At 38.0% G+C, this 24916-nt stretch overlaps 1 protein-coding gene across 1 annotated transcript in view; it reads left to right on the top strand.

Moving 5' to 3' along the window:
- Positions 1 to 24916, top strand: part of DNM3 (dynamin 3) — a 167484-nt gene that overhangs the window by 15059 nt on the left and 127509 nt on the right. The window contains 9 exon segments of the mRNA XM_019470486.1: positions 1744 to 1886; positions 5394 to 5529; positions 6871 to 6938; positions 8411 to 8549; positions 10502 to 10588; positions 12625 to 12695; positions 16341 to 16389; positions 18042 to 18071; positions 24785 to 24898. Coding sequence (XP_019326031.1) covers positions 1744 to 1886; positions 5394 to 5529; positions 6871 to 6938; positions 8411 to 8549; positions 10502 to 10588; positions 12625 to 12695; positions 16341 to 16389; positions 18042 to 18071; positions 24785 to 24898 — 837 coding nt within the window.

Genomic DNA, 24916 nt, shown 5'->3' on the forward strand with positions numbered 1-24916 from the left:
GTGGTTCCTTTTTTTTTTTTTTTTTTAAACTCAGTTTATCAGCTGACCACTGTTCTTGGCATTCCTGCAAGTCAAACTTGATAGTGTTTTCTCCAGTTCGCTGTCAAATTGCAGCCTTTGGTCTGGAATAGACAAAGACCAGGTCAGTCTGGCTTTGTCCATTTTGGACAGCAGCTGGAAACAGCAGAAAAGTTATCGATTAAGGTAGGAAACTAAGTGGCTGGCTTGCTTAATTTCTTGCTACAGTGACTTTGCAGCTGTAACTTGACAGCCAGGTTATGGCATGCTCTGGACTCGCTCAAAAAGAATGCTAATGCCATTTATTTGTGCCTCAGAACCAAAGTCTTCAGCAGGATGCCAGAACTTGCTTGTATCCTGCGATTTTGTCTGTGTTTAGGATATTTTGCCTCTTTTTATATCTTGAAAGTTTAATTCATGTGTCTTAGTTTTGAGACTAAAGCATGAGCTGCATATACCTTTGGACTGTCTTATCTGTCCTGGCTTGCATTACTTTATGTACTATTAACTTTTTTTGTGAGCTGTTTCGTAAATTTACCTATTTCAGTATGAACTGTTGGTCTTCTGTTGCTATTACTGCATGCAGAATATTATATATGAGAAGATCTAGTTAAGTTTCGTCCGTAAGATATTAGGGACCTATTAGTGTTTGTGGTTTCAGGTAATATTTATATTTCTCTGCATCCACAAGGTGGTGCTCCAGGGAAACTCCAGGTTTTGATTTTGTGCCTGTCGGGTCTGCTGAACAACTTTAATTTTCAGTTTACATATTTTAATATATGACATTCTTAATTTATAGCTTGTCTGACTGGGGTTGGGAAGAGGGTTTGCAGCATAGTGCAAGAAGTCCACTTTGGTTTTAATCAAAGAATGGGTACAATGCATGAGAAATTTATGGCACAGGTAAGACATTGATAGTGCTGTCCAAACACATTACAACATATATATACAAAAGTAAGTGAGGTAAGTTAAGCACAGGTCTGGTAAGCCTTTTTCTACTCTCCTTCAGTTTATTTTCCAGTACTTTTAGGTATATTTTCAGAAATGAAAACCAGTAGTCTTGAGTGAGAGAACCTTTTTCAGCCAAAAATCAAGTGTTTAAAAAGGTAAGGTTCTGTAATCGTTAATATGAGGGCAAAATCTCTTCCCTTTAGTATACTTTGTACAAGGGAGCAGAAATCACGTGGAGGTGATTTTTTTCCCAATGGTGGGAGAGTGCCAAGTAGGTACTCTGTATGTCTACGCTTCCTTCCATCTCTGTTCTTAATGGGCTGTGGATGCTCAGAATCTCTTCCTTGTCCCACATTGCCTTGTGGCTGTAAAGTAAAGGAGTCGTCATGCTGAAAAAGTATATAGGGAACTGGGAAACTCCCTTAGGAAAATCACCAAAATGGGAGTGGTGGCGTCAGTGCTAAGTGATGAGAGGTCATTTCAAATTAAATATGTAATGTGTATAACTTTTCTGTGTGTAACTAAACAAGTATGTAGTAACAGGGCTCAGTGAGTGAGCAGACGAAGGAATTTTTCAAGCCTTCTTATAATGTGTTTGCGAAAGGGATATTGTATTGTTCTTTTAACAGTCTCCATTGCTTCAAAGATCAAAAGGAACTACACTGGTAAACTAGCACAGGTCATGGCTGATATGCTTGGCAGTCAAAAGGAAATGGTTGTGGTCTTGCTTTCAACTTTATTAACAGTATAAAAGGACTTTTATTTGCTTTTTAGCAACTTACCAATCATATTCGGGATACCCTGCCAGCCTTCAGAAGCAAACTCCAGAGCCAGCTGCTTTCTATAGAACATGAAGTAGAGGTATACAAAAACTTCAGACCAGAAGATCCAACCAGAAAAACGAAAGCCTTGTTGCAGTGAGTGTCTAGTCTTTTCTCTGCTTTTCCACTTTGTATAGGTTTGCTTTTTTTTTTCCTTCCCTTTCTAATGGGTTTAAATTTAAAGATTAGGATATGGTGAAGGATTCTATATGCAAACTCCAAAAAATTCTGTGCTTGATGTTCCAGAACACTTTATTTACTCTACAATTTCAGCAGGGTTTTCCCTAAATTAATTTTAGTAATCCTAGAAAAGAGAGAAAGCAGAACAGGAGAAGGTACAAAGATGGACAACATAGATGATCAAAGGTAAGAAACTGCTTCTGATTGTATAGACGCATTCTTCAGCCTGCCAAAAAGATGACCTCAAGCAAGGGGAGGAGATTGTGTTAGAAGTCTGTAAGATGAGGAGTCTGAAAGGAGAATAAGGAATGCTTCTTTTTCCAATATAAAAACTTGGCTATCCAAAAGAACTTGAAGATGGCAAGATCAAAATTAATCATAGATGGTAGTCCTTCATGTGATGTGAACCTAAGCCACAGAGCTCTTTGCTGCAGGAGCTGATACTAAAAATTTGTGTGCTTTCAGAAAGCAGCTAGGCAAATTCTTGGGGATGGGAAGACATTTAAGGTTAGTAAGTACAAGGACAAATTCCTGCTGTATGGAACCCACGAGCAGCAATTTATTGAGGCCAAGAGAGTATTCTGGAGAAATATTACAGTGTGCTTGCTCTGTTCTCCTAGGCACTTATTGTTGGTAACTGTCATGATATGGCTTTTGTTCCGCTGTAGTGCAGCCATTCTTACATTCAAGTGATAGTGTTTTGGGGTGTGTGAAAACCTTTTTCTTGTGGTTTGTCTCTCTGAGCATGTATCTGACAACTAGCAGCAAAATAGGTGATGTGGTGTGCCACCTGTGCTTGTGTTAAAACTGATCTGGCAGATGTTGACCCTTTTGGGCTCAAGAAGTCATGGGTTGAATACTGTTGTTGTTTGTCGGAGGAATTGCAACGATTTCTGGAGCTACATTATTATCGTAAGTTCCGAAGTAGAAAGCTTTTTCACTGCTGAAGTCACTGTCCAGTTTAGGTCTCATCCACAAAATAAGTCTGTCTGATAACATTATATTTTAAAGTGATGGAACAGAGATGACTGTTCATCTGACTCTGAATCAAGTGGAATTGGAATCATTTTTAAATTTTCTTTATTGTGGTTTTAGCACTAAGGAAAAAGGGCAATGCAGATGTTTCAGATTGAAGCCAAGTTAGCACCTGCTGCTTTGCTTCATGCAGCTTCCTTACTTGGTCTGTTTCCAGGGATGCTTGATACTCAGTATTGTGTACCTTTTCACCTGAAAGGTCTGCCATTTTCTCTCTCTTTTTTTTTTTTTTTTTTTTAAATTGTAGCACTCTGCAGCCACTTCTATGTTCATATGCAATTAAGATTTACCTCTTAGAAGAGGAAGCATCTAAAGGAAGAAAAACAGAGACGTAAAATATACGTAGCTCTTCTCTCTTACATGACTGTTGTCACATTCCTACTCTGACTGATTTCAAAGGTTTTCAGCCTTCTCGGTTCTCTGGGATAGATGGTGATAGCACTGGGTCATGAAAATGTATAAGTTTTGGGCAGGATTCATTCTCTAATTAAAAGTCGGGAATTCAGAAGGGAAAATGGTCTCCTGAACTAGAGAGGCTTTCTTGAGCCAGCTGAAGACTCTGATTGACTCGTTTTTGTAACAGCTGTGTCCAAAAGAGTAGATGTAAGTCTGTCCCTCATGACTTTACTTCAGATGATTTGGTTGCAAAAACAGAGGGACATCACCTTTTACTCTTCCATGACAGTACAACACAGGCAGTTTTTTTTTCACTCTCTATATTTGGTGACTTAACTGCTAGAAACACATATACGAAGTGTTGTGAATTGTTAGGTGTTGCTGGTATCTCATGCTTGTTCTACTATTGTAACATGTTCTAAAGGAAAAAGAATTGAATCCATTTCAGCCTAAGTCATCTTACGTGATACTTCTCTGCATAGTTTTTTCTAATTCCTTCGTTATAAGTGGGTCCTATAGTAGAAATTAACTTCTTTTGTCAGTAAAAATTCTCCTCACTTTCCCTTTTTCTTTTGGGGTGTGGAAAGTAACATAACTAGAACCCTTTCCTCTGATTCTTGAGAACGAGTGCCATAATGCATGTAAGAAAACAAACAAACAAAAAAAATCTGCCTCGCCTCACCCCATAAGATGATCTTAAGTTTCTGCAGTCCTCTTCAAAAATTGAGTCTGGGGCCCTACACTTAGACTTTTTCTGTAATTCTGTTAACCTGGCCATACAGGTATCTGAGGTTCACGTACAGTTGAGATGCAGTATTACTTTTTGGCAGAATCTGTCATTTCAAATTTTATGACCAAATGCCTGTACTTACTTAAAAAATAAAAATTGAGCTATTTGTGAATCTTCCATAACTGGAGGAATTCTCATGTGTGTTCTTCTAAATGTTCCTGCTGCAGAAGTCTAAGCACAACCAAGTAAGCTGGAGCTTGTGGTACTGACAGCTGCCACATTGACGTGTTAGTACTGCTTCTTGGGCTAGCTTTTTGGCATGGGAAAGTAAGTTCCTTAGCAACCTCTTCCAAGTTTTCCAGCACTGCATCAGCTTAGTGGCTTGATTCACATCATGCTGTTGGACTGTATCTTTTTGAAAGACATTAGAAAGATCAAAGGGTCATTGTGGAGAAGTAAGCTCTCCGCAAATCTCCGTAAGATTGGAGATTTTTGCTTGTGGTGGTCTGCCCCATTGGGCTCTGCAGTTTCTGTAACAGCATCTAAATATGGATGTGCTTTTCTATTCAAGTGTATTAAGTATTATAACTTAAATGTCGGGACTTTTATTTGCTTATCCTACTAAAAAGAGTGCTATCGCTTTTTCTCCTCTTAAAATATATTAAAAATTTATGTAATAAATAATGGTAGCATTTACAATTTTGTGATCATTGATAAAACACAAATGTAGCCTGGTACCCTGCTGTATTTGTAGCTGACTTTAATATACAGTTTAATAAACAGTATTTAAAAAAAAAAAATAATACAATGTTTATGGAGAAAGAAAAATATACTGAGCTGTGTCTTGTGAGAGAGGAGGGGTGTAGGGGGTGTGTGTGTAGGTATGGATTTTATGGATTGGCAGCTTGGCTGAATGAATTGTTGTTATAGATACTTTTGTCAATTCCTAAACATGTTTTAACAGGCACTAGTTTAATAAACAGTATTTAAAAAAAAAAAATAATACAATGTTTATGGAGAAAGAAAAATATACTGAGCTGTGTCTTGTGAGAGAGGAGGGGTGTAGGGGGTGTGTGTGTAGGTATGGATTTTATGGATTGGCAGCTTGGCTGAATGAATTGTTGTTATAGATACTTTTGTCAATTCCTAAACATGTTTTAACAGGCACTAGTAGTCACATAGTACTAAAGTAAGAGTTGGTAGTTGACATGCTTAAATGGTTGTGTTTTGGTTTTTTTTTCTCCCCCCCCTTTGAAATTTAGGATGGTACAACAGTTTTCAGTGGACTTTGAAAAAAGAATCGAAGGATCAGGAGATCAGGTTGACACACTAGAACTTTCAGGAGGTGCCAAAATCAATCGTATTTTCCATGAACGTTTTCCTTTTGAACTAGTGAAGGTATTTATCCATGTTGCTGGTGTGCTTTGTGTTTTATTTATGTATTCTTATGTTCATACTGATAGTAGTAAAGCCAGGATAAGGTCTGACTGGAAGAACATGCTCTTAACTGTGGAAGAAATTACATGAAGTCATAATTGAGACATTTGGCTTAATTTCTAGTTCTGGATACTGACACATGCTAAGAATTCTGAAGTATATAAATTAGAATAGAATTATAGTCCCAGTTCTTACTATTTTCCATGCTTTTTTATTGTTTTATCACAAATGGCATCTTCCTTCTGGTTAGATGGGGCAGGCAAACAACTACGGTTGGTAAACTTAAGTTGTCGCGTTCAAGTAGCTAGTACCTATTAAAATTAGAGTTATGGAAAATAGCCATTTTCTGTGTTTTCTACTTCCTGTATTCAATGCATTAAACCAAAGCCAGCTTTCAGTCCTATGCTTTCATAGTGGGAGGTGGAGTAGAAGCAAATTTGGTGTTTCGAGATAGATAACATTTCTCCTCTTGATACATCTCTTCTTGCTTACCCATCCTTTGGGTAACGGAGGTCCAGTGGGGTGTGAACTAATGAAGCCTGGTTTCCTGTGAATTTGTGTTACATATTCTTTGATTTTTCTTTCACTGCAATGACTTCAGCTTCCCCTCACCATGAACTGTACTGTATCTCTAGTCCCCATTCTTTTACACTTTTCCTAAGCTTCCTTTCCACCTGTTTTATGTTCAACTGCCTTGACATCCCCTAACTTTCAGTTGGGTAAAAACCAGACAGGGTTGTGGCTGGTTCCAAGGTTTAAATGTGGTAGGTCAACTAGCAGTCCAACAGAACAGATGACAGTTGGACTTAGGTAATGACCCTTTCATTTGTGACAACACTAACTTCTCTTCCAGCTAGCTGGCTTTCAAGAAACTTAAAGAAAACCTTTATAACTTCATAATTGAGTCCACTCCTCTCTTAAATTTCATTGAAAAACAGTAGAATGGGAAGGGGAGGATAAACAGACCATAATCACAGAAGTTGCACCACTTTAGGAAACCAGGCTTAAAAAAAGTTGCCTCTTCCAAATCCTGTTTCTGGCTTACTCTGTCAACTCTGCAAAATTGTTCCAGCTGTTGGTATATCTGGAATGGAAGGGTGCATAATTTTCAACAATCCTTACTGCTGCCTGTAGCCTTAGTGTTAAAATGTTTTAAAATACTTATGCTTTGTTTAGCATAATTAGAAACGAATAATTTGCCAGTTGAACTTGCCTGTCTTCCAGTTATATTGGGAGAGGTAATATTTTCTGTTTTATTAAAAACTTTCCCTAATATGATCTCATATGCTTTTGTTCCTCTAGATGGAATTCAATGAGAAGGAACTGCGGAGAGAAATAAGTTATGCCATCAAGAACATACATGGTATCAGGCAAGTGCTCCCAAGTTTTCAAGCCCAGTCACATTATAGAGGGTGTGGTCTTTTTAACCTGTGGACACACTGGCTATTGACTGCCGGACTAAGTTACTAACGCGCTGCTCCCAGCAGCTGACTTTTTTTCTTTCACTCCTTTACACTTCTGTTTTTTAGGTAGCTATTTTGGGCCAAACAGTTGGTTTGCCCAAAGAGGTTTAATTTACCTGGAAGTACTGAAAAATTATTTTACAGAGAAAACCAGTAACTTTTTTTCTGGTAATGTCTGCAGTTCTCTTAAGCCTGTATTCCTGAAAAGTCGTAAGTTTTAGCGGGAAAACTTGTGTCTTGATATGGAAAAAAACCTTTCAGCTTGTGTTACAGCAGACTCCTTGCACTACCTTACTCCCCTTTATTCTCAACCGTTTCTTGAAATGACTGATTTACAAATGGTTGGCTGAGGTTTCACTTTGTGGATATGTCTGCGGTATATTATTAGGTTTGGGAAGAGGAGGTATTTGGTTTTTTGGTTTGGAATGACTTAATTATCTCACTTTGGAATGATCAGTCTATTTTGGAGGGACATTTTATCAGATGCATATCCATTTTTTGTTCCTTTGACAATAGAACAGATTCCAAAAAGCTTGGGGGGTTCTTTTGTGGTTTGTGTCTGTCATCCCGTCCCCCCCCCCCGCCCTTTCTGAGTACGTAATACCTGTCAAAGGCACTGCTTACAAACTTTGTTGTTCTTAGTGTTTTGGAAAATGTTCTTTGCGTTACTTGTGTAGTAAATTCTCAAATGGTTGACTTTAGTAGCCGTGGTGAAGTATTTGAACTTTTCTGGCCTTATTGATGGAAAGGTCTTGATGAGCAATTTATGGTAGTAAACTGATAGTTTTGGACATGTTTTTATAGTTTGCTTTTTTATATAATTTATCTGCCAAGATAGACCTTTGCAAGCAGTGTTTGAAAGAGAAGTAAGGCCTGTTTGTTTAGAACTGGTTCTGTGAGGTATCTGTTATATAAGGTCATGCACCCTGCAGTGACCAACTGTGAAATTCTCCATATAGGACTCCGAGTAACAGAACCACGTTTCCTGTTGTGAGTGAAGAGAAAAGTGCAGCTGTAGGATTCTTAACGGTTTGCTATGCAAGTGATTGTGCATGGAGTGCTGCAGCTGCCATTCATCCCTTCTCTAAGGTTTGATGCACTGCTGAAGAGGCTTTACTGCATTATATCAGTGTTCTTTAGAGTTCTCACAGTCATCTTCAAGTAATAGGGCATGTTTCTACTTTTATATTCTTACTCACAATGACACTTTTTTAGAGAAAGGAGCAAATTTAGTTCTGTGGAAGTCTGTTTGTGTAGGGATTGTTATTACTCAGCTGAAAGCCTATGAAAATGAAGATATGAGTGATTCAGTAAAAAAAACCCCATCTTCCTTGCATGATGTTTTTATTACTGTCTTACATATTCTTTTATGTCCACAGAACAGGTTTGTTTACTCCAGATATGGCATTTGAAGCCATTGTTAAAAAACAGATAGTCAAACTGAAAGGACCGTGCTTAAAAAGTGTGGATCTAGTGATGCAAGAGTTAATCAACACTGTCAAGAAGTGCACTAAAAAGGTAACTTTCAAGTAGCTCTGGTAAGTTAAGTATAATGTAATGGTATAGTAGATAATATAAAGCCTGTCTTGCATTTTACAGTATTATAAGAGATTTCTGATCTAGTCACTTGATGTACAGACTAAGATTCTCTAAAGCAATTACAACTTCTGCAAAACTCTCAAAACAATGTAATGCTGGAAATGTTCATTTTTTTGGTTCCTGTGTTTTGCGCATATATATATATATATATATACCCCCCCTTATGATTGGAGTTTTTTTAAGTCAAGAGGTGCCTCCAGTTTCCAGTTTCCTCTTTAAAACCATGTTTTCATTGGTACTGAAAATGGAACATAGGCAGCAATTCCATGGATGTGTAAATCGGCAAAAAAAATTGTACTTTCAAGTTGTCTTTTCCAATGCTAATAAGAGGAAGAAACAGTGAAACTTTTCTAGAGCAAAGGCCTCAAATGTGTTCAGAGACATCTATCGAGAGAAAAATGGTCGTGCTGTGTTGAAACTTTACTGGGTAGCACCACAGTTCTTTGCAATGTAATGGGTCCACAACTTCCCCTGTGCTTTTCTCATACACAAGCCCAAAACGTCTGATCTCCAGCTGTCAAGAAATCAGAAGTGGAAAGCTGGGAAGACTTCATCTCCCTTGTATTTGTACATCCTTGCAATAGTGTTGATGAATGAGCTTGCTGCACAGAAGTGTTGAACGTTTAAGTGGAAAGAGCTGCTAGGCATTGAACTTCCTGATGTGGAAGTTGTGTGCATCAGGTAAACTTTTAACTCAAGATCCTGCAAGTGTAATAAATTAAGAAATACGTTCATCAAAACTAAACAGAGCATTACTATGAGCATTTGGGAATGGATTTCCTGAAGTCTGTGCTTGGGTTGGTGTATACTCTTAGAATGAAACCTCAAACTTCACACCTCCCCAGCTGTGGCTAAGGAAGCATGTCAGATATATTAATATGAAGCTTTTTTTTCTCTCGCACTTTTCACCTTCATAGGAAAGTTGTCATCCGTAAATACCTGTGACTCACTTGTCTGGAGCATTGACAACTAACAGTTGCTGATTTTCAATTCTCTTTTCTCCCATTACTCTGTGATATTCTAGAAGATCCCATTGACTCTTGTAGACTTCTTAGCTAACTGGCTACTTTTATTGTCTCACCTGTTCATGTGTCTTTCCCACTGTCTCAGAGTGCAGGGTACTCTGCTAGCAGCAAGTACAGGACAGTTCTGGGATGTGAGCACAGGTATGCTGAAGTTGTTGAGAAATATCCTGTCACATCCTCTGCATTTTTCTGAATAATGCAATTTTTTTTGGTACCAATGAGCAGGTAAAGGAGCTATTTCTTAAAACAGGAAAGGGTGACAATCTTTTTGGCAAAGATCATAGAGAAGCAGATTCACCACAATATTTTGAGTGGAGTTTCCAGGTTTTTTCACTTTTGTCAAAATTTGGAAGATATGTCATTTGAATTAGTTGTGCAGATTCTTTTCCCAGTGCTATTGGCCAAATTTACTGTTGTGTTTTGCTGTTTACATTTTTAAGTATTGTTACTGAGACATAAAGATGTTGCCACCAGGTGGAGCCTTCAAAGAACAAGAAACTTGGAAATTATTTAAAGCGCCATTCTGGAATTAGGCACTGTAGAAGAGAGAGGCATGGAGAAACCTCACCCCAAGGCTGATAAACTGTGGTTCACATGTCCAAAGTCTCTTTTCCTCAGTGTTCCATGGAGCAAAAGCACAGAAACAATCCAAGGGTTTGGGTCTCTCCAGTTTCTGTGGAAAATGACCATTAATAGCAAGTAAGGCTTGCTTTGTAGTGTGGTTAACTTTTAGCCCAACCATTTATAATAATTGCGTTCTTCCAAAGAGGAAAGCTGGAGGTCGCCTGTTTGTATTCTGCTGAAGCCACCCTGCAGGTGTAAATTTCTATTAATTTTGCTTTTCAGTTGGCAACGTATCCAAGGTTGTGTGAGGAAACAGAACGAATTGTTGCCGGCTACATTCGTGAAAGAGAAGAGAAGACCAAGGATCAGGTGAGAATAAATAGGAGATCTAACAGTTTGGGGAAGTGTGTGAAGGAGGAAAGTTCTTACGTACAAAGTACAGTAAGACAAAGTTTTTTCTTTTTTTTTCTTTTTTTTTTCCTCCCCCCCCCAGCAGGCTGCACATTTTAGAGGCGGAGAGAAATTGTTCTTCTACCACTTATCTTTGACAGAGGAGACTAGAATTGTTACAGAAAATCCTGATCTGGTCTTTCAAGATTAGGATTGGTGGCTTAAAGTAGCATTGGCTTGTTCCTGTGCCACAGTGTACCATCTTCTTAGCTGTGCCACAACAGGTGTTTGTGGGAAATCGATTAATGATTAAACAAAAGCACACAGAAATACCCAGCCTTTTTTCTGCTTTGTTTCCAAGTTTTTTTAACATACCCATCCCATGTTCTAATTACAGTGAGGCCCACAAGCAATTGTACTGGGGCTCTTGTGGAAGTGACAAGCTTTCATTCAAGTTTAAAAAAAGTTTAAAAAAAAAAAAATTTTTTTTTCAGAGAAACTTGTTTAGAACATTCATCACCCAGCTAAGCACTCCAAATCCAGGAAACTTCAAAGCTTAGATTACCTGTGAGAAAACGCACTGGAAGTGGAAACAGGAATTGTTGTCTGGAGAGTGCAGAGCGTGACAACAGAAATATTTGGGGAAGAAGGGCTAGGCAGAGCTCCTAAGTTGTTCTGGACTCCTAGCTCTCTAGTCCTGTCCCTGTCTGAGCTAGGGAGCTGTGCAGCATGTCCTGCTGCTTTTCCTTTAATCTGTGCTGTGAATGCTGTCTTAAAAAATAATTTAAAAAAAAATTGTATTTGCTGGGCTTGTACTTGCAGGGAGTTCTAGTTAGCACACTCAGTTATTTCAAAATTTGGAAGAAGATACAAGTTACTTAGAACAATTGAGTCTTTTTTTCTTATTATTCCATTCTTCATTGTGTGCACATACCTGGCAATTTCCCAGAACAAAGTACAAAATACCAGCTTTTTGTAAATGCCAAGAATTGGTCAAATAGGTTATTGTCACATATTCACATCATTATTTATGCTGTTAGCAGTTATCGTTAATAAATAAAACACTAGTGAGGATAGAGCTAGACTGAAATCCCCACTATCTCTTGCTCTGAGTGAGGCACCTAATATCTTCTGGAAATTGTGAAGAATTTGGGAGTGATGCTGTGTTTGAAGAGCTGTACAGAAATAACTGTACACTTTGAAGAGATTAAATGCTACCATTTGGTAGCAATAGGTCTCTTCCTTGCTCCCTGCTGATAAATGGAAGTCTGAAAAGATGGGGGGAAAGTGCAGTCTCATGCATGAACAAGAAACTGTTCAAGGGTGGGAGTGAGCTTTCTCTAATATCTTAGCAAGTTCTTTGCTGAGTTAGATTGTCAAGTTCAAATAAAATTCTGTCTCTGGGCTATTTAGGACTGGCAAGTGAGAACTACACAAACCACTCATTCTGTTATTTCGTTGACTAGCCCATCTCTCAAGCCAGATGTGTGCACCAGAATGGCTGTCTGGTACCTGCACTGTACATTTTCTGGGCCAGGGCTAGCTTACCTACCATTTCTTTGTGTAGTACCTAAAGAAAATTTAGGTACCCTGATTTTAGGTTTATGGTTTAGGTTCCTTGCTGGCTTGGCTGGAATGCTACAAATAGGCAGAATTTTGCTTAACTTGCAAAACGTAGACTTAGAATCTATATATTATTAAACTCTCTCTGGCCATGTATGATTGATCTTAATGAAGTAGACAAGGGCCAAGATAGTGAAAAATGAGGTCTGTGAGGAAGAAAAACAGGAAGAGGGAATAGCTCTTCTGTAGTCTAGCTTATTAAACAAGCACATGAACAGAAGTGGTGGGATTTAGAAAATATTGTTGCTTTTGGCTTGAACGATTATGAAAGCAATATTCAATAAAGCAGAAAACTCAAAAGTTCTGTTCTTTTCTCCCTTCCTTTTCCTCAATCTCTCTCTTCTACCTTACCCATCCTTTTTTTTTTTTTCCTCTCCTGTCTCCCCTAATAGGTGCTGCTGCTGATTGATATCCAGGTTTCTTACATCAACACCAACCATGAAGACTTCATTGGCTTCGCAAAGTACGTATATAGAGACTTTGTTATAAAGACACTGTCAGGTGTTTGTTTTTTTTTCTTTTTTTTAACTAAGTTCACAACACAAGTCCTGAAGTGTGACAGTGAAGATGCAAGCTGCAAAGTCCGAAACATGCAGGAGCATGCTCTTTCTCAATATATAGTGTTGAACTCTGTCCCACTTGTAGGGGATTTTTTACCCCAGTTCAGAAGCCTGGTTTCACTGAAGCTGAAGCTTATGTCTTGGTCTGGAATCATATGCATCTGCTCAGGAAACAGCTTTGGCAAGACGATGCCCTCACTGTATCCATTTTAGGACCACAAAAATGTATAATATTGGTGGTCTTTCCACATTGTTGCTAATGCATATTTTGGGAGCTGTGATTCCATGTGAAACAGTTTTGCTCAGAGTAATGGATGTCACGTAAGTGTGCCTGCTGTTTGGCTGTAGAGAATAATAGTAGCAGAATGCCCTGCAGGGCCTAGTTTGACATTCTCCTCGCTTAACTGAAAAGGCTGTGAGAATATTCTCCAGAATGTTCTCCCTCAGCTTCCAGCAATTTGTGCCTCAGGGACTTCATACCAGTATTTTGACACTATTAAAACCATTAAAAAGGTCTTCACTCTTTGAAGAATAAATGTTCCATACTCATGCCATATTTGCCATAACAGTGTTTGGAATCACAACAGGTTTCATCCATGTGGGATGCTGGCAACAAAGTTTGGCACCATAGTATGGATTATACTATTGCCTATTCTAGTTAGCACTGTGAAGGAAGGTCTACATCTTTGGCAGTATGCCGTGAAGGTTTAAAACGTGGAGTTCAGTAAGCTGAGAGGGGGGAAGGCAAAGCCAGGCATTGTTTATGTGTTTGGTTTGAGCAACTTTCTCTAGAATTGTTTGCAGGTCCTAGATATCTTTATCAGTTCTCTTGACGAATGACAGGATGTTGTAGGAATGGTAGCTGGCCTTCTAGAGGTCAAGATAACAACGTGCCTGCTATTTACTTCTCTTCATCCTTTTCTGACAGGAAAAAGCCTGCTAAAAACACTCCATATATATTCATGGTGTGCGTTGTGACCTTGGGAAGTCACATAGTCCAACCTCCTGCTCGGAGGAGGGTCAATGCTGAGTTCAGACCAGGTTACTCAGGGCTTTGTCCAATCAGATCTGGAAAAATTCCAAAATCGGAGATTCTCCAGCTTCTCTATGTAGCCTGTTCCAATGCTTGCCTCTCCTTACTGTGAAAAGACTTTTCCTTGTGTCAAGTTGGAACCTTCCATGTTTTATAGTCTTGGATTCTGGAGTGCCAGGTATATCTGGAGCTATTTCATTATGTCTCTCCCCTGAGAAAAATCCCCCTCATGGATGCTGCTGCTGGGGCCTGTAGTTCAGTACGTGGTCCTCACTGCTGTGTCTTTTCCAAGGAGTTGCAATGTTCGAGTTCAGTTTCTTGGGAAAGCTGCTTCCTCTTTTGCCAGTTGAGATCTAGAAATCCCCAGCCACTGTGCACGGGGTATACGCAGGTAACAAATGGCTTTTCGCTTAAGTTCGCTGATAAGTTTAAACAAGTGTTTCTATAGGTTGAAACTGATGGGAAGGGAAGTATCTTTGACTTGTGCTCAACTGGAAGAGAAAACTTGGATAACTAAGAACAATTTAAAATGTAAAATATATTAATTTGAGCTAAACAGTAGAAAATGCACATTTTAAACTATAATCATTATTATAGCAGTTATGTTAGAACTGGAAAATGAAATAATTTTTGGGTAGCATATGGGCTTCTGCAGTATCTAAACATCCTAGACTATAGATTCCCCAGATTCCCTATTGTTTCCTTTCTTTTGCTCAGTCTTCTAGCCGGTTGTCTACGTGACTGCAGTGTTTTATAAGTGTAAGTCCTGTGAACCTTGTTCATAAGAATGAGAGCACAAGACGTTTCAAACTACCTTGCAGCATTACAGGGCCTAAGGCAGGTACAGTGTGATGTGAATTGACTTGAGAAGGATTTAAGAATGCCAATATTTAGAACAACTTTGCATAGTTATGAAATTGTGAAATCTTAGAATATTAACGTTTCTCATTTAGCAGAATGAGTGATAAAATGTTGGGATTGGATTTGTTTCCAGTTGGTGTAACTCAGACATAGCTACATGCTTCAATCTACATAAAGAGTAATTTGTATTTAGAACAGTAAATAGAGGACCAATTGCTGCTCTATTTCTAAAAGGCATGGGTTTCTTAGTATGATGTTAGTGGTCTAATTAGCTTTCCTAAGGCGATAAAATAAAAAAAAAAACACAAAACCCAAAACCAAACCAAAAGAATGGCAATTAGATTTCCTAAAGCCATCTTGTGTGTTTCTCAAACAACAGATCAGAATTGGTGAGGGGTTAGTGCTGTGTTTTCTGTGTGCACTTTATTTGATCATAATTTATGCACCAAAGCTTATGCAACTCAGACGATGCAGAGACATGCAATGTTATTTGGTTAAAAGGATCTGGATGATTGAGAGCTAAGCCCAGTGAATAGGCACGTGGAATAAACATCCTTGTGGGTCTTCCAATGGACAGCATGTGGACTGCTGGTTTGATAAGAGTATGGTCCGAAGGGCAGGATCAAAGTTGGGATGGGGCTGAGTTTTTGGTGCTTCAGCAATTCCTTGGAACAGTAGCTGTGCACAAAACAGTTGTAGGATTAGCCCATAGGCTGTGATCCAAGCACATCTTTCTTTCTTACTCTTTCAGAGCAGCGTTTGTAGCTGACCTAGTATGTATGCTTTTTTCTTCAGTTAATCAATGCCTGGTGAAATGGTATAATCTAATCCAAACAAAATTTTCTGTCACCAGTGGCCGCTCTGGTGGTTGAGTAGCCAAAGTCTGCTCTCTGAACGCTTTTCTTCCTCTTTCCAGCATTATTTTAATTTTGTGGCCTAACACTTACAAACCACCACGTAATGCAAATGCTTTTAGAATTAATGGCAACTTCTATGTTTTTGAGACAGGACTGTGTTTTGTTTCAGGAACTGGGATTACCAGAGTTCAAGAATTGAGCAAAATATTTTAAATATGGTTTAATTTCAAGTATACTCTATTCTTATACGATTCCAGCTTTTTGAACCAGCTTTGTGATGGCTTCATCCATTGGTTATATTTACACCCTCAAAGTGCGTATAAATATTAGAATAATATCCAAAACAAACTGTCAAGACAAAGCTACTAAGGAGCCTCCAGCAGGGGAGTATTTTGTTGTACTGCGCTAAATAACAGAAATGGCATGCTTTTTGTCTCTTTTCAATATTTATAGAGGCTAATGTTTCCAAAGTTACCCACATGAGCCATAATTTCTCTGTGCTTTTAGTAACTTTTACCAATCCAAGTAGGATGTTGTTACAAAAGAGATGATTAGTAGGAGCTGTCTGCTGTGCATATTCCTTATGTCCTAAGCAGGCAAATATAAGCAGGCATTCCTATACTGTAAGAAAAAGTAGTTGAAATATGCACATATATGTAATGATTTTGCTGTGTTTCTTTGTTACTCTAGCTTTCAGTGCTGGAATCAGAAGTAACTATTACTGCTAAAATCTATTCCTTGGGAACTGGCTTAGTTCAAGTTTCTTCAGTATAACTCTTTTCCTCTGCTTCCCTTAGTGCCCAACAAAGAAGCAGTCAGGTTAACAAAAGTGCAGTGGGAAATCAGGTAGGCACCTAACAGAATGGATAATGGCATGTGCAAGCTAATCTAAGCTGTTTGGTTTTCTTGGCTGTGTCTATTTGTTGTAAGTGTATCATTTACCTTTTCTGCTTAAAACGTATATAAAACATATCATCATCACCTTGTTTTACTGAATTTTTCACAGCCACCTGACTTTCATTGTCGTCATCATCATTGTTTAATATTTCTGCTACTGCTTGTACTGCTGGTTAGCGTCTCCCCTCTCATGCTGTTTAGTGCATTGAATCTTTCATGTTACACATCAATGTATTTTGTCATTAACGGCAAACTTGTGAATTTCAGAATCCAAAATGCTGGTGAGTACTTGCTTGTGTGTGCTTTGTCGTAGTCGTTTTACTAGTTCTTACGTGTTCACAGCTTAATAGCAGTGAAGGGGCAATTCAGCAAGCAAAAGCGGATTTGCCTTTACTTCTTCTGAAAACTTTCAGTTGATTTCACAAAGATGTTGACTATGTACCATAGGCCTCTCTCAAAGTAAAAAAAGAATAACTGGTTGATGGTCTCAGATTAATTAGCGTTTTCACTGGGATTCATTAATGAAATATTTGTTTGTTTCTTTTTATCACATAAGAATATGGGATTGATTCTGCAAGATGCTAAGTGCTCCTGAGCTTTGCTTCTTCCTTTGCTTTTGTGTGGGCCAGGGGTGCTCAGTACTTCACAGGATCAGTCCTTTTTTATGTGAGATGAAAATAATGAAAATGCTACAACTTTGAGGGTTTCTGCTCACTTTGAGGGTTTTGCAAAGTCTTACACAGAAAGAAAATGTTATGGAATTAGTACATACTTTAAAAGGAAATAAAAAATTCTAGTAAAAATAAGACAATGAAATTTTGTATAAGTAACTACCAGTATTGAACATCTTCCTCATGTTTTCATGTGCAATTTGGTCAGACAGTGCTCAGGAGGTGAAAGGTCAAGGTTTTCAAATGCGACCATTGAATTTAGATCCCCCAGGTGATAAACCTGACATTTCAGAAAGTCTCCTATTCTGCTGTCGTAGATGAGAGTTCTAGCATTTTTTTGAAAACTTAGTCATCTTTTTGGGGGTAGAAATCCAACCTTTTCCTCCCACCAAGAAATTGCTACTTATTTTTGAGATGTCAGTTAAAATAATCCATTAACTTCTTGGATGTGATGGTCCTCCACAGCCTGACCAGCATGAGTGGCATTTTTGATGTAATATATGGTTTGGACTAAAATGAAAGAAGTTGAAAGGTCTAAACACTGAAATGGCTTCAAAGACTAGTCTCTCCCTTCTGAGGAGAGATTTCCTTCTTATCTAGCTGTGCCGGAACATGTGTCAAACACAACAACTGTCATCACTTTGGAGTGTCCCATAAAAGGAAAATCAACCAATTATGTGACTCTTCAAAAATACACAAATAAAATGAATGATTTTTTAATTAAGTGAATGTTCTCTCTCTAAAGAAGTGGAGAAAAAGCTTGGCATTTTAAATTAAATGTTGAAACTTGATTACTTTTGGTATAAAGGACTTTGCTGAACCTTTTGTTTTAAAGATAATAAACATATGTTTAAGTTAATTGTTTGGAGTTGAAAAGAATGAGAAAATGTTTCTGAAATAAAACTTCATTTTTGCAATTTGCTATTTCAGGGAACCAATCTACCGCCTTCAAGGCAAATTGTACGAGCTAAGTTCTGTAAGCTTTATTGTTGCTTTTTCATTTAGCTTCTCAGAGGGCAAAGTTTGTCTCTAACTCATTGGTTTGTTGAATACTTGCTACTAAACTATTTAATGTTAAACTGTCTTGTCTGTAACACTTCCTCAACAAAGTATAATTGCAGTTCATCACTTAACTGCTACTAACCTGCTGTTACAAGTATGAACTCGTATAACTTAATGTTGTAGAAAACATTGAATAAATTAATGTTTTTATAAGTTACTGAGTTTCTCAAACTAAAATGACTAATTGGTGTTTATGTTATTATATAACTGGAAAGCAGTTTTTATCTGATGTAAGTGCCTCTATTCATAGTAAACCTCTTTTTGAAAGGTGGGCAAATAAGTTTCTGGTAACCGAAAGGAAACATTAGCTCTTGCGTAAATGAACATGCTGTTTATGGGTACAGGTACTGTTCTTGGTTTTTTGTTTATGTAAAGGAATTACTTCTGATAGAAAAAGTGACTTTTATTAATAAACTTAGGAATATTTAAAGCCTTTTTAGCATTCTTTTCATAGCACCAGGAGGATCAATATATCATGGACAGACTCTTTTCTAACCCTTCCACCTCATGAGTAAATAAATACATGAATGCCTTTAATATTACTAATTAGAATTAATTTGCTAAACAGCAGTTAATTTTATAACAAGTTACTCCTGGTTCAGTGATGGTTAGGTGTAAGAAGTAAACCTCTGTATTGTGTGCATTCTTTAGTACTAAATACCTATGGTGAAAACATATACATTTTTCCAGTTTGTTACCACATCACCAAATTATATTAGTTATCATTTCAAACAAACTTATGTTCAATAAAGGGAAAAGGACTAGGCAGCACTGATTCTAACAGCAGTTGAATTGAATCTCTTGGGAGATCAAGATCATTAAGTTTTCCCAAAATAGTGGGATGGTCATTTGCAATCCGTTGCTTTTCCTTTTTGTAGCTTGCTTTGAACTGGAATGATGCAGATAACTATTAACTATTTCTGTGTATCTCAGAAACAAGATGAGCGCTGCAATACTGCATTTTTGGAAGAAGTGTAATGCCAATTCCTCTTAACATGTTTTTGCTCCTTTTTCCTCTACTACTAATTTATCCTCTCACGCTTAATCTTTGGCCTTTTTTGTTTGTCTTTTCTTTGCTACCGCCTGAGGTTTTGACCTGACTCCACAAAGTTTCTTTTTAAGCCACAGGTTAGTCTGTCTTCTAATTTGCTTGAAATAATCAGTTTAATGCTTGGTTTTACACAGCACACTAGCAAGATCTGGTTCCTGAAAGCTGACCCACTCTTAACTGTGTATTTTGTGTGTTGAGATTTGTTTTGGTGACTAAAACCTAGTGTTTAAAGCTCCCCTTTATGATAAACCTTTGAAGGTGAAGGTGTCGTTGCTCCATGTGCCCGATTGATACTCTGTGTGTGAGAATGCAAGATACTCAAATTATAGAGGATTACATATAATTTATATGAAATTCTGTTTTGTTTTTTACTTCTGTGGCAAAATCTGCTGCTGTGCTTGAAGTAACCCCTGTAATTGGAGAAGGGGCTTAATCTGAACTGAGTTTCAAGTCACTGTCCAAGTGATTTGGAGGTTTGGGTTCGAAGGCTTTGTTTGACCTGCCTGTTTTACAACATTACACCAGCAATCTGATTCACTTGTTCTGGACACAAGTAGCATTCAGACCCCATCAGTTGGCCTGAACTATAGTGCTAATAAGTAACTTTTTCCCTAGTAACCCCTTTTTTCTTTTTAATCCTGCTTTGTAGCATACTTTGCTGCTTCTTTTCTTCAAATATACTTAAATCCTGTTACCTTGCATGACCCAGGAAAAAAATGTGTTTACAGAATTTTTTTAAGCAAGTAGATGGAAATGGAAACTTGTGCCACGGTCATTGAGGTGGTCATGAAAAATCATGACAAGGCTGTTCTGTTAAGAAATGCTAGTGTTTCTGTAAAAGAGGTGCCCATGGACACATGGACAACCACATGATGCTAAGTTTTGAAATATCCTTGAATGAGACATGCTGCTGTTGAATTTTCACCTTATCAAGACTAGAGAAGTATTGCTGTTCTAAATGGCCTTCAACTATTCTTATTTTTTAGGTTAAGATTCCTTCATGATTGACTTAATCACCTCAATCTTTGTTTAACTACATTTGGAAGCATGTTTCAATTTTTCACTACTGAGTGCTTTGCTTCAGTAAAGACTAAATTTTTCTTTAAAGTAGACATGTGTTTAGGACTTAAGCCACTGTCATTATTTTAAAGTTATGTGATATATTGTGCAGTGATTTTTTGGGGGAAGCGATGTCACTAGATCTCAGTTGTGTTCAGCATCAGAACAGATCTGATCAGTTTATGCTCTGACATTTGGCAAACTACAGTGAAATACGGTATTATGTTTCCCCACTAATCTGTTATTCCTTTTCAGCCTCCTTAGTGCGAGAATCTTCATATTTGAACCCAAAGAACCAATAGCCTGTAAGGATGCCTCCCAGAGTAGTTTTTGCAATTTTTATTCTCTCAATGTGCTTACTATTTGGTAACACATTTTGTTATGACAGTGATTAGAAGATAGAGTAGTGCTGGGAGTTGTGTTGTCTGTTCAAAATAATTTCAATGGAGTTATGTAACACAACTTTATAATAGAGAGTTATGTTAACTCACCAAATGCTGCTGCTTGTATTGTTGTGGAAGTAGCCAGTCTCATGATTTTCACACTTCCAATTCTGTCTGCCCAGTCAATTTCACTTCTCTCTCACTTATCTTGAAATTATCTTCTTTTAAAGAAATGGAACACTTTCTGGTTCTCTAATGTATTTCTTTTACAAATACCTTATTTGATTTAATGGAATGAATAAGTCATGCAGCAATACATAAAATGTACTTATTGTGTCAAATCCTGCCTTCCTGTTTATCCATGAAGTGGTGGAGAATAAGAACAACAGATATGATTTGGGTTTTGTGCAGCTGAACTATCAGAAAATGACTTCCGTCTGGCTTGTTCATGTGCATTCGTACCCTCTAAGTTTCATTTTTCAGACACCCAGATTAGGTATCAGGACCCTGAAGGAAGGAATTGTGTCATCTCTTGTTCATCCTGTACATGGAGTCCAACTACCGGTCAGAACGTTGTCTTCACTGGCTTCTGGCAACGCCCATATTTTTCACCTTCCTGAAGTTCATAACTCATGTCACTAATATCCGGTTTGCACAGAGTGACATTTAGAAATATGATAGAAAATATTGAAATGGATATCTTAAATCCAAACCAACCAGAAAATGTACTAGTGAAAACAATAATGAAACACACTACTTTCATTTCTTAAGCTGAAGTACTATACACAATAGTTTAAAAAAAGAAAAAACTGACCACGCCCCCTCCGATTTTTTTTTTAACTTCAGAACTCTCTTTGAAAGTCTTTGCTGCTTATTGCCCATGGAAGGACACTTATTTCTAAAATATAGCTTGCATTATTTTTTGAGAAATTGGCTGGAGTCTAAGGTGTAATTCAGCTTCTCTGGAAAGTAAAACTGTTGGTTAATCTCACTTTGTTTTGCACTTACACCTTGATCCGACATCTCCCTCCCCCTTGACCCCAACACTGATACTGAGCATTTTGAAAGTGTAGCTTTTTGTAGTTAACAAAATGTGCCTGGGAAACAGGAACAATTCAATAAAAAGAACATGAGGCTTAGTACACTAAGCTCATCTTCTCTCCCTTGATGTCCCCTGGAACTGCTTCCAAGTATTTTGGATAATTATGATCTGTTGTAGTGTCCAGGATATTTTAGAGAACACAGTACCCTGCTTTCCCAGAGGGGTATAGATAAACAGGTATAGAAATTTGCACATGAAAACCATGTACCCAAGATATTGCTATAGCTTGGTTCCCTGCTCTTCATGCAGTGTTGTATGGGAATGGCAGCTGGATCTCATCCTGAGCACACAAGATTTTTGAGGAAACAACTGGCAAATTCCCTCCTTTACAAGACAGTGACCAATGTTTGTATTAGCAAGTCAGCTTGTTTCTGTCCACACCCAGTGGTGGTTATGCATCTATGGGGAGATGCATTGGACTGGAGCAAGACAGTCTTTTGGAGCTATGCGACTAATGTAGTTCCTACATTAGAAGTATTAAAAGCGTCATTACTTCTTAAATGGCTTGTATAGTTTAGATTTTAAAATCTTGGTTTGGTCTGTTCTGAGACCTCTACCACAAATGCATTCTTGTCAAATTGAGAAAATTTGACTTATTAACATGCTACAAAGCCTGTGGTAATGATGAGGGAAAGCACTGAATGGAATAAGGAGAGTGCCACTTCCCTTCCCTTTTTAAAGTGCTCATCACCTGTAAAGTTCTTGAACATGCTGCTTGGGTCTTTCTTACTGGTTTGCTTCTAGAAACCACCTCTTTATGCCCACTGTGACATCTGTCTTCAAATCTTTTACCCTCTCTAACATGTGTGTCCAACCAGTTTTCAGTAGTGTGCTGGCCTGGCTGCCTGTGCTTCCTGTATGTGCTTTATGGGGAGCAACACAGCATTTTCAATTGCAGATGGCATGGTTCAACAGCATCCTCTCTCATAGCCTTTTATTTCAGTTTCTTTATAACATGGAAATAAAGACCTTTGTACATTTGCTGTGAAGTATTTAGTCTGCTGTACAAATATAGCTCACCTTGTTCAAGTGGTTGGGGAACCTTAATTTCCTGGATTTTTCCTAAAATTTCTTCCCTTTGCATTTGTGTAGTTCAGCGCAGAAAAAAATGAAATTAGCTGGGTTTCACAACTTGTTCTGTGGCAGCTGCCTGAAGGCCAGGACACCGGCTGTATATGCATGTTGTTTGTTTCCTGTGAAAAGTTTACTTCAATAAACATCGTAAAATAAAATGAGGATTTGAGAGGTAATCAAGTTTGTATCAGTATGTTTCCCTTAACTTGCACTTGGACAAGCATTCCATGTCCATTTGTACTCAGTAATGCTCCCTCTCCACTCCCCCTAGAAACCTTTGTGGTACAGGCTATTCCATCTGGTCTGCTCGTGCTATACCCTTGAGTCTCTCTATGGGAGTCATGTCTAGTTCTCTCATAGCTTACTGAGTCTTCAGAACCAAATCAATGCTTTCTTAGCGATTTTTCTTACAGGCTGAAAACCCGTAGACTGTTTTTGGATCTTCAGTGGTTTTGTTACACTGCTGGCCTGGTTGGTAGTGAGTGGGAAAACATGATCATCTTATTTGAAATGAAGTTGATATTCTTGGATTATGTGCATTATTAATACTTTTACCGGCTTTTCAGGTGCAACTTCTGATCTCTTTCTTTAGTTTAGTTATCAAATACAACTTAGTCCCTTGCTCTGTGCAATACCAAAGCTGTTTTTTTCAGGGAGCTTACATGAACATGCATGCTGAATGGGAGTGAATTCCAATTCTGAAACTTTTATAGATGACAAGGAATAGATATTGAGCAATGTTTTTCTCTGGTTATCTGTTGATATTGGAGTTACTGGTCTTGTAAAGCCCTATTAGAGGAATGTTAGTGTCTCATGTATTTCTCTAAACGCAAGAGGAAACTCATGTTTGATCACACAAGCCCGTGCTTGAGGGACTTCCTGAGGGAGTTCTGAAGGGATTCTCTGAGCACTTCTTCTTTCCACCTCAATACTTCATAGGCAAGTAAAGGGTGTTGCTGTGGGGAGAAATGGAGGGGCTGAGCTTCCCTGCATCTGTGTGATTGGGAGAGTTCTGTTGTCTTGTTCAGAGTATGATAGGAAGGAACGTTTGCTTTCTCATATATGTATTGGAAAACAATAAATGTTCCAATAAAATTGAAAGTTTCTATATGATCCATAAACCAGTTCTCATGACCATTCTCTCTTCTTCACCTCTGGAGTTGTCCCATTCCTCTTAAAGAGGGACAAAAGAAAACTTGTCTTTGCATGATGTAGCCTCCTGGCCTTAGTATTTATAGGTACGCTGTTCCCATCTGTTCTTTCATCTTTGGCTTGTATCTATTTTATGAAGTTCTGCTTTACCCATTTTCCCCCTGATTTTTATTGCTGCCTTAGGTTTTTTTTTTTACTCTTTTCTTTTCCTCTTCTACCTTATGAGAGGAAAATAGCTCTCATATACCTCTCTTTACCACTCCCTATCTTAATTTCAAATTAACTGTAGAAGACCTCTCCACTTTGTCACTTGATTCAACCCCTTCTGAAAATTCCCAATGCGTGCCAGAAGCCACTCACTTTGCCAGAATCTACGTGCTTTTCCTAGTATCCAACTTTACAAATGACCTTAACAATTAGACTAGAACAGAGTAGTCATACATAAAGTTGTATGGACTTTTACAATGTCTTACTATACAGCAAATAAATATCTTCAAGTGTACACGATCCTGAATGCACTCATACTTGCTGGAAGTACAACACGATAATACTTAGGTTTCTCTCTTTCTCCAACCTTTTGACTGAAAACACTATATTCACTTTGTTACTTTTTTTTTTCCCCCCTTGAATGATAGGAACCTGCAAAAATTCTTGAATTTGCCAGAGACTGAGAAAATGCACCTGTTCTTGTTTTATTTAGCAAGTCTTTATTTAAAAGAATGAATGCAGCAGCAGAATTATGTCAAGTGAGTAATGAACTAAACTTGTGCCTGACTGCACCTCTGCACAGGTCATCCGGAAAGGCTGGCTGACCATCAACAATATTGGCATCATGAAAGGAGGATCCAAGGAGTACTGGTTCGTTCTAACTGCAGAAAGCTTGTCCTGGTATAAAGATGATGAGGTAAGGAATGAAGAACTT

This window comes from Aptenodytes forsteri, unplaced genomic scaffold, assembly GCF_000699145.1.
Source record: "Aptenodytes forsteri isolate BGI_AS27 unplaced genomic scaffold, ASM69914v1 Scaffold95, whole genome shotgun sequence".
NCBI lineage: Eukaryota > Metazoa > Chordata > Aves > Sphenisciformes > Spheniscidae > Aptenodytes > Aptenodytes forsteri.